This window comes from Acanthopagrus latus, chromosome 3, assembly GCF_904848185.1.
Source record: "Acanthopagrus latus isolate v.2019 chromosome 3, fAcaLat1.1, whole genome shotgun sequence".
Taxonomy (NCBI): domain Eukaryota; kingdom Metazoa; phylum Chordata; class Actinopteri; order Spariformes; family Sparidae; genus Acanthopagrus; species Acanthopagrus latus.
In genome coordinates, this window is record NC_051041.1 from 16,053,670 (window position 1) to 16,064,141 (window position 10,472).

General features: G+C 39.4%; 1 protein-coding gene across 2 annotated transcripts; it reads right to left on the reverse strand.

Annotated features, from left to right (window-relative positions):
- Nucleotides 1-1,830: 1,830 nt before the first annotated feature.
- Nucleotides 1,831-8,739, reverse strand: c3h6orf136 (chromosome 3 C6orf136 homolog). 2 transcript variants are annotated; one of them, XM_037094000.1, is made up of 7 exons: nt 8,599-8,739; nt 6,223-6,459; nt 5,022-5,702; nt 4,390-4,478; nt 4,092-4,292; nt 2,612-2,681; nt 1,831-2,152 (listed from the first exon to the last, which is right to left on the reverse strand). In XM_037094000.1, the coding sequence occupies exons 2-7, from the start codon at nt 6,319-6,321 to the stop codon at nt 2,009-2,011; spliced, it is 1,284 nt and encodes a 427-aa protein (XP_036949895.1). In that variant the 5' UTR covers nt 6,322-6,459; nt 8,599-8,739; the 3' UTR covers nt 1,831-2,008. The 2 variants fall into 2 exon arrangements, with proteins under 2 accessions (XP_036949895.1, XP_036949894.1); XM_037093999.1 differs by having other exon boundaries at nt 8,473-8,610.
- Nucleotides 8,740-10,472: the final 1,733 nt, after the last annotated feature.

Sequence of the window (10,472 nt, forward strand, 5' to 3'; positions counted from 1 at the left end):
AAGCTGAGACCACATGCAGGCAGCATGCACATAACCTTTGAAAGCAGCTGTGATTTACACAGTATGCATTGTAGATTTAACCAAAATAACTTCTTTGATCAGCAGAAACGCATCCATAACACGCTCCCACCACAATCTTCCCATTTTTGTACCAAGACATGTTTGAAAATACTTCCTCTTATAGTAATAATGTATATTTTTCACAAATTTCAATCTATACAGAGCTAAAATTCAAGTCACAAATGTGTGCAGAGAGGCCCATGTCTGTCAACAGTCATTGTATTATTACATGCTAGACAACCATGTTCTACATATGAATATGTCATGGAGGGAGCCAGATGCCAGAGTCCACTGCCAATGACTGAAAACCTCTCGAGTTGAACCTTGGCAGGGTTCTCTCACACTCCACTTCAAAACATGCTGGTTAAGTTTCATGGAAACAGTTATATCTTCTTTGAGTTGATGCTCAAAACATAGCAGTTGGCAGTTACTGCTCAGTTAATAATTAGCGTAACTGCATGATTCAATGGTTTCTGGTGATGATTTTGAGTCTGAAACATTCTTTTGATTGACAGTTTGATCAGAGAGATTAAGTTCAATTTAAAAAACTGGTTTAGGTGACCCAGTGTGACAAATCTTGAAATTCTCATTTAACATGCAGACATGAGATCAACATCCGTCTTCTCATCTTACCAACGGAAGCATTGTTAAGCATATATTGGACCACTACCATTAAAGGAGGAGTCATTAACTGGTAGTTGCTTGTTTGGCAGCTAGCTTCATGCAGCATCCCCATTTGCAATGCATGTTTCTGCAGCAGATGTAAGCATTGCATTACAAATATGAGATTTCAGTCATCATGAAGTATGTCCTGGTGTTAGAAAACATCTTTAATGTCTCTCAGTCTAATATTCTTATCAGGTTAACTGAATTAAAGGGATAATCCGGTGTAAATTTAATCCATGTTCTAATACATGGTGACACTGAGTAGGACCCCCCCCCCACTCAAGAGATAAAGTTTGCGGACTGCTAGGTAACGTAGTTTTAGCATCCTCAGAAACGACCGCACGACAAAAATACATTGCATACAATACATCAAACATTTGATATCGTTGCCGGATTTGTCGGAAAAGTTAAACAAAACTCACCATCCGAGAAGCCACCTTGTTGTGGGGAAGCCCTGTGAGTTGATTACCGAGTGCAGTAGAGTCCCACAGTAATGATCATCATTGAGCTGCGGAACTCTACTGCACTTGGTAATTGACTCATGGGGCTTCCCCACAACGAGCCTGCAGCTGGATAGGTGAGTTTTGTTTATCTTTTCCGACAAATCCGGCAACGATATCAAATGTTTGATGCCTCAAAATGTTGCTGAATTTTGGTGCTGTTCTGAGCATTATTTGTGGCTTTCTGATAGCGGTTTCATACTTGGACCCATTTACTGCAATGTATTGTTGTGCAGTCATTTCTGAGGACACTAATACTACGTTAGCTAGCGGTCCGCAAACTTTATCTCTCGAAGGGGGTCCTACTCGGTGTCACGGTGCGTTAGACCATGGATTAAACTGACACCAGAATATCCCTTTAAGTGAAAAAACAATGACATTCTGAAACTTCAAATTGTCACGTTTGACAGCAAGATTTTTGTTGTACCTTTAAACAACTGTCTTTAAGTATTTATTTCTGTTGTCAAATGTGATCAAATACAAACAATAATGGTTGCTTTAAAACAGCTGACTGGCGTGTTGTGTGGCAGTTCTGTATTGAGATTAAGGACTTCCTTCATTCCTAATAATGATGAAACTAAAATTAGATAAAGGAAAAGCAGAGTAATGTTTTGATTTTCTGTTTAATTCAGGGGCAACATTATGAGATTCTAAGACTGAGTTCTTAAGCATCCATTTTAATGTGTTCCTATTGAGAGTGAATTAAACTTTGCAGAGTCACATGGACCTTGGACACACCATTGATTCAAGTGGCCGTTTATCCTCTAATCATTGTCCTGGGGTCAGTTTCTGATCTGTCTTAGCGAGGACAGGAGGAAGGGCAGCAGGTTGAGGGCAGGTCGATGCTCTTGCAACCCGAGTGCAACCAGTGCCCCTGCCATGAGAGAAGTTACTCTGGGTAGGACAGGTGGCAGAGCTGGCATTATCTGCAACACAGGGAGACGAGAATCAAAGAAAAACCTCAGTCGGGCAAATTAAACAGCTCAATAAACGAGTAACTTAATTTCCAGAAAAGTCCTGTTACTGTGGAAATGTGGGATATAAAGTAAGTTCCTTGTTGGTGTAAAATCCTTCTTGGCAATAAATCTGATTCTGAATGAAGAATTGAAGATTCCCTCAATCAGTTTTAAAATGACAGCACGAACATCTGAGTATGCTAAAAGAAGCGGCAGTTGCATTGATACATACAGTAGTGTCAAAAATGCCTCCATTGGTACCCTTTTCCCAAACTTTTCCATGGGAAGATGCCATCCTACAACTATTTTTGAAACAGGCAATATGTGTTGGAAAAAAGATTGGGAGCCACTTCTCCACAAAATCCACTCCAGCCTCTATATACATGTCAGTAGGGACTTAATGGTATAAAACACAGTTCAGGTGCTTACCTTTTCAACTTTATGACAGTGAATGAGTCCGTCTTGTCCAATGTAAAAAGTAGAGAATGCATCATATGACCTTTAACAAATGACATATAGATGAAGCTAAATTACAAACCATTGACAAAAGACTTAAAAACATCATAAAAACCTTCACACTTAAACATTCTGTGTCATCAAAAATGTTATCAAAACTAAAGAAATATAAATGAATATCAATACTGAATATTTGAATTTGTTTGAGTAATCCTCTTCACAGTATTGATACAGTACCTATCAGGGTTTACATTAATTATTATAGTAATTGTCTGGCAAATGAAAGTATCAGTCAAGTGGAAAAATGTGACAAATACATTAACTTATTAACAGGATATTAAATAAATACCTTTGTGTAACCGATATTATATTTTGCTGTGGCAACTTAAATACAAACGTGTATTATGCAAAAGTTTGATTTTACCACTGCTATAATGACAATGAGAGTGCTTAATCATGTCCAGCGTTTTTTTCTCTCACCACACCAGAGCTTCATCTCAGTGTGCAGCCAGTGATTTCTGCCCCGAAAATATGTATGGAGATGACATTCTGCACGTCAAGTTGTTTTTTTTTTTGACTCAAATATAAGTAAGAATATTTTTGACTCTTCAGCGCAGTCACTCAGCACTTGCCCCAACACCTATAGCACTGAACTCGACACCACCGGCGGTGTACAGGCATTTCCCCACGCTGGTCAACTCTGAATTCTATCACAGAGAGGGGTTTCTCTGCTGTCTGCAGCCTATATGCATGTGCATGTCTGTTCAGCTGAGGAATAAATACATAAAAACACATCACGAGGCAAAGTAAATTAAAAGTTAAAAACATATGCTGAAATGATGAATAAAGCCCCACTTAAAATTGTAGTCTGTAACTATTTTGTTTTGTTTTTTCTAATGCAAATGTAACAATTTCTATTTTGTATTTTCTAGCTTAGTCCACTTTATTCTCAAAAATACAGACTGCAGGCTTTAAGCACTGACCTCAGGCATACCACACACACAGGGCGTGAAAAGGTGGAAAGAATAGACCAAATGTTCTGCACCAGTGGTTTTGTTGAAGAAATGTTAATGGGAAGAGTCAGTCCTTCTACAGAATTTTCTACCTAAACAAACTGAATAAACAAACTGACCTTGAAGGACAACACAATTTCATACATGTTACTTTTTTTTTTTTACATGTGTTGACCCTGACACCATTATAGCTTCAAACAGGGTTCTGGGAACTAGTTTTGAGAACAGCTTGTTTATTCTTAAAAAATCTGAGTTTTAACTTCTATAAAACTATATAGTGTCCCTTTAATGCTGTTTAAATGTAGCCTACACTACATAGAGCTATTGAAAACAAATGTTGGCTGGTTGATTTTTTGAAAAACTTTTGAAAAGTGAATCAAAGTAAATCATCAACAGCTGTAGAACAGCACCAGTTCCAGTCTGAATATAGTATGCATTACCTGTACAGCTGAGATTTGTCTCTCCGATAGAGACGCAGTAGCAGAGAGTGAAAGGGAAGGCCTCTGACCCTCCAGCGAGCCTTAATGGTCCCGTCCTCCATGTGCTTGGTAAGCTTCAGCACCTCCATCTTAGGACTGGTGTAGTACCACACACATAGAAAGCGCCACAGGAAGAGAGTGAACTGGTACACTCCAAGACCTCTACAACAACACACAAGGATAGTCAGATCACACGAGGAATGACACAGTGAGAGAGCTGCCTGTAATAATGCTTTGCCATTAGTCCAAGCTGATTCACCTGGTTTTGGTATTCAGGAGTCCATTGATGAATTCTACATCATTTGAGTACATGGTGTAATCATGGGTTTTCGTAAAGAAACTTGGAAGCTGCGAAGTAAACACAGAAAAAGTAATGTGCTTACTTAACTGGACTTTCCAGAAACACTCCAGTCTGGTTTACCATTGCAAAGGAGTTCTAAGAACGGTCCTCATTTTAGTAACTAGCCAGCTGAAAGAAGGCAGAGCAGGACACAATCACAGTATAGAGTGTTGTTGCCGATCCAAGCTAGTTTTTGTAAAACATTACAGATTTTGTTAATCATCCCTGCTGGTAAATATTTGTTTCATAGGTGTGTAAAGGCAAGGAAAACAAATGTGGCAATAGGAATAGCTATATATGCTACATGCTTGTTGGTGTATTTCTGCTGCCTCTTTCTATTAGACATGAGTACTGCTGCACAATTTGTCAAATTTGCAAGGCATCACCAGCTTTTTTTGTGAATTACAGTGACAAAATGTACAATCGTACCTTGATCTCAAAACAAGTACCAGCTGTGCATGCATGTTGGCTGGTCTGCCAACCTGCATGCAGTTCTTTCGCAGTAAATCGGCCCTGCTGACCACTTACCCAGAACCAGTGTGCATTCTTACCTCTATCCTAAGTCTTTCGTACATCATGGCAAGTTTCTCTTCCCTTTCACTGTTTCCTTCAGTATGCGCCCCCTCCATTTTCTTTACATTGCTACACAGATAAGTCGGAGGTAGCAGAGGCAGCTCCACAGGCTTGTTGTAAAGTCCAATATCCAGCCTGGATTTCAGCCCGCTGTCAGGTACCGGCTCTGTGCCCGGGCAATGAAAACAATAAAACTGTGAGCCATACATGAATGGTGCAGGACACCTCTCTGCTTCAAACAGGCTTCTGAAACAGCCATGTTCTCTTTTTACAGCATCAACATTGTTTTGGTTGAAGCTGTCAACGCTGATGTCATCCTCTCTGCAGCCATCCACTGTCGTCAACGGAAAGGAGAACTCAGAGGACTTGAGAGCCTCCAGAGCGAGAAGCTCTCCAAGTTTATTGTGCCCAGATAGAGGGATCTCAAGCAGTGTGTGGAGGCCGTCCGACTCACCCTGTCGCACCAGCACACAAACGCTGAGTGACTCCACCCAGTCCCCCATGTAGTAACCACCTCTCTGAGACTGGCTGGCATGGTGGAATGGGTGGGACAGAGCTGGCTGTTTAAGGTTTTGATACCTTAAGCTGTTGGGAGGTGCCAGGGCCCATGATGCACTGGTCAGGGGACGTGTCTGGCAGATCCACTTCCAGTCAACAGCCTGAAGAAGTAATAAGGACTCAGTGAGATTATGAACAAACAAGGCTGTGCAAATACTGAGTTGATGTTGACATTTCCTCACATTAGCAGTCTGACATTTTGAGATTTTTTTTTTTTTACAGATAATAATATATTTGTAAGCTATTACAATGTCAGATGAGACATTAATCTCTATGCATCCAGCACAGAGATACAGTAGGTTAAAGATGGTTAGGCTAGAATAGCACAGTAAGTAAAAGCAATCAAGCAATATGGAAGCTGTGACAATTTCATGCTAGTTCTTAACAGTCGGTAATACAAACGTAAAAAGAAAGAAAGAAAAAAAAGAAAGTTTTCAACATATCACATTCATATGATGAGTTGTGTTAGCACCTACATTACATTTGAAAAACTGTAACACACGTGGGATTTCTACTTACTACAGTAGGGTTGAACTAAGAAACTGTAGGTTTCATAAAGTTGCTTCAAATACACTAATCAAATGTGATATGGCAGAGAAGCTCTTAAATTAAGCACTTTACCTGACTGAGACTCCAGCTCTGTTTTGTGATGGGTTGCCTTCTACCATGGCTGGAGACAAAACCCACCCAGAAGGCGATGCCCCCTCTGCTCACAGCCATTCACAACAGGGGCCAGAGTAACCCCGGTCACCAGCTGACCATCACCCAAAAATATGTGGGACAGCTCAAGTCACAGAGATCGTACCCTCAGCACCTCACGCTTTCCCAACTACAGCAGCAGGATCTACCCCAACAAACCTGAGACCACAGAAAGGACAGAACATGGCAACAGTGAGCACAAAAGAGTTTCCACCAGGACATCGATGAGCAGAGTGTTAAACTCAAGTGATTCCATTCAAGTGCTATCATAGGTCATATGACTATAAATCAGAATCAGAGTCAGCATCAGAAATACTTTATTGATCCCTGAGGGGAAATTGCTTGCGTTACAGCTGCTCCCATTCAAAGTCAAACATATGCAGGTAAAAATTAATTAATTAATTAACAAATCAATAAAATAAAATTATAATAATAATAATAATAATAATAAGATGAAGAAGTAGTATATTAGTATATAAAAGCAAGAAAAAAACAAAAATACAAGAAATGTACATTCTACTAGACTATATCCATATATCCAGAGTAATAAATAATACTACAGTTGAAAAACAACAAAAAATAAATCAGTATCACAATATTTAAGGCCCTATGGCAATAGACAATATAAACACCGCCATATTGTAAAATCTCCCCAAAAGCACTTCATTAATGCTCGGACATAATCAAACATCACAATATTTGTTACCAAATACACCCTACTTTGATATTGATGCTGAAACATTATTTTAAGGATGATTCTTGGTGCTGTAAGCATTTTATTCCTATTAAAAGGCTTAAAAGATTTTAATGCCGTTTTTGAGCTGTGTTTTTTTGGGTCAAAACAATGACCTCGTCAACACCCAGCCTGTCTGTCTGCTCTGCCCAACGAGCTGAGACACACTGCAGCTGTGACAGCCAAAGTGTAGGTGTGTTTACTGGAGGGGCAACCACTGCTCACAATCAAAAGCAAAGAAAAAAAAGCTTGAAGAGTAGGCAGAGAGCTGCCTTGAAAAAAGAAAGAAAGAAGTTGTCAAAGTGTGGACATGTAGAGTGGAGGGACGGGCCAGCTAACTTCAAATCAGACAACAAGTTAGCTTAAATGATGACAGTGCAGCTTTAAGTTCAGTAGTCACTCTCGTTTTAGGTCTGGTTTCTTCTTCATGCACACCCATGAAAAAATACCTGGCTCTTATTCATTTAAATGGCACCGTTGAGGCCATTAATCCTTTGTTCATATAAAATAATCTGTTTTAAAAGGGGGGAAGGAATACCTCAGCAAATCAATAAACCAGAATTCATATGGGAAATGAAAGTGAATTCTAGTTGAAGCAACTGATGGATTTTGCCCTGCCTTGCTTCCACTGAGGGTTTTCGGAGACTTTGCCAGGAGCACATGACCAATTGCAGACCACAAGTTTATAATCAGACTCCCTGGTGACAGCTGAGACTGAATTAACCAGACATGAACATTCTACAAAATAATCATAGCACCGTGAAGTGAAATTAATCTCTACAGTAACTGTTGTAGTCTTTTAAGTAGAAATCTTCACAGGGAATACATCCAGGCAGATTTCAGCTCCTTTGGCATATGTGTCATCTTTTGGTAACTTGTGAAGGGCATGTCTGTTTTTTGACATCTGACAAAATGAAAAATAAATCTAATATTAGCCACATAGTTAACAACTATCAAAATAACCTAAAGTCAGTCGCATAATGTATGAAAATTAATTTATATTCAAGGCATGTTAAGAGTCGTGAACGATTACAGTGTAAATGATTTTGGTGACAGGACGGGTACAAAGTATTATTACTATTTAGGTTTTTATAAAATTGCATTTCTACAGGAAGTCGATCGCCACTGTTTGACGTTAGAACATTAGCTTTTTCATTTATTAAATTGCCAATCACCATTTTAGGTTATACAGGAAACACTTGCATTGACGTTGGTATTGATCATTTATTTAGTAGCGTGTATGTGGACAGTACAAATAGCTGGGTCATTAGACTCAAGAAATATTCTCCTAAACGTTGACATTAAAGGACGTGCAAGTTAGCTGGTTAGCCGGCTGACTCCCGTGACAACCGATGATAGCTGCTAGCTTGCTAGGCTAACCAGCTACCAGCTAGTAGTGAGCTCTGCACCGGCTTTGCAAACGACCATCTTAATGTTACCTTTTACAGACGAAAACTTGCTGAAGTCAGTCTAGACGCAGTGGTTCTCTTGGTCAAGTTTTGTACAGCGGTCACAGATAGGTTAATGCTCGTCACAAGCTAGTAAGCATTAGTTGGCTAACTTACACAAATGTCATTACAGCCCAGTATGTCCTTGCCCAGCCAAACACGCCTCACGCAGTCCGTCGTAATGCTGCCTTCACTGCTGTGGGAAAGTGTGACACTAGCTATATGTACCTCAAAACGACCCGGCCGCTTACAGTCAGACTTAAGCATTACATTATTTATATGCTTTTTGATTAGCTTTGTAGCCTGTAATTCTGTATTATGACGTGACTGAATGCCGTTGTATGTCTTCCCTACATGATTAATGTAACGTTTAAGCTCATTGTTTTACACATATCTAACGAGTTCTTTTCTTTGTTCTTTTGTTTTTTAGATGGCAATCAAGGAACGAGCAAATTGCAGCCTGGATATAAAACTTTATCATATCATAGCGAAACAGTGCACTTAAATATTTATTCGAAATCGTTTGAGATAAGAACTAAGCTATGCAATATCAGTATTAATCATTCAGTTGTGACTAGTGTGTGTTCATATGCCGTTTATATCTGGTAGCAGTACATGTCCATTATTTGCTTTTTGAGACCATTATTTTATAGGAATATGGTACAGGTTCTAATGAAAAATTGGGCTAAAGTCACACTTACGGAGTACTTCTGTGGTCCATGTGCCCCGTTGGGTAGCTTAACAGTCACTTTAAAAGCTATGACCTCAGGGGAAAGCTGAGGTTTATGTTTCTACCAGGGGCACATTAGTAAATTGTATTCTTTCAAAGGACATCCTACTGATAATGAGTGGAACCATTAAAGGAGATCTATATTTGTCCCAACAAGTGTAAGTTAAATCTTTGAAATTGGTCAGGATAAACCCCTCTGTTACTGACACTAATCTATCACTGTGATTCATCAATAAATCAACTTTTTTAATTTTCCACCGTGAAATTCTGGTACTCTTTGGCCCACCTCAAATGTTTTTTCCTGGTTTCCCTCCTGAGAAGTGGTTTAGAAACTGCTGCAAGACAGCCTTCTTCTCACAGGACAGCTGATGATTGAGCTCTTGTGTCCTTTATTTAGTCAATTCTGTATCTGTGATGAAGTTGCTTTTCTGTCTCTATGTGAACTAAGCTTGATGCATTGATCCTCTGATGGTTTGGTCACACTTTGGATACAATTGATCCAGTTTCTGTGTATTGGAGTTTCATGCACTGCCATTTTAGGAACCTTTGGCCACAATTTGCGATGACTTAATGCTGCAGCAGAATCGTGAGCCCAAACACACCTGAAAGCAGGAGTCTGTAGTTTTGTTAAAGAAATGTTAACGAGAAGATAAAGTGAGCTTTTTAAGCTTTTCTAGCTTCAAACAGTCTTCTGAGACCTTATTTTCCTCTGAGAACTGCTAGTTTATTCACTTATGTTAAAATGTAATTGCCTCATTAATATTGTAAATATTAAAATTCTGTGAGTGTAAATATCTTCTCCAAAACTATGCAGTGACCCTTTAAAGCTTTGCAGGAAGTACTTGAAGACCAAAGAAGTTTTTTCACTGGGGGTTTCAGACTGTGTGTCTATTCCACCCCTTATTCATAATGGCCAATAGTCACTGCTCAGTCCAGACTAGAAACTTGTTTGATTCCATTTTGGTATACACTTCCACATTGACTCTGAAGAAAGTAGTATTTTCTTTGTTTGTCTATTTATTTCAACTTTGTGTCCAGGAACTACCACAGCACAATGAGTACATCGTGCTACTGGATCTTCTGTTCTGTCTGTAAAAAACCTGCACATAGTTAGTATACTGTACATTCCTTATATACATCATAAGATGTTTGGTTAGCCTCCAAGTCAGAATAGGACTGATGGGAAGAATCTGACGAACAGCACGGTGGAGCACACAGTTTACTCCAGGAGAGGGCAGTAATGCGAGAATAAGGATGGCAG

Coding starts and splice junctions, on each gene's coding strand:
- c3h6orf136 (XM_037094000.1), bottom strand. CDS start 6,321: ATGGCTGTGAGCAGAGGGGGCATCGCCTTCTGGGTGGGTTTTGTCTCC. Junction 5,703..6,222: donor AGAGCTGGAGTCTCAGTCAG/GTAAAGTGCTTA, acceptor TTACTTCTTCAG/GCTGTTGACTGGAAGTGGAT. Junction 2,682..4,091: donor GACAAATCTCAGCTGTACAG/GTAATGCATACT, acceptor CATTTGTTAAAG/GTCATATGATGCATTCTCTA.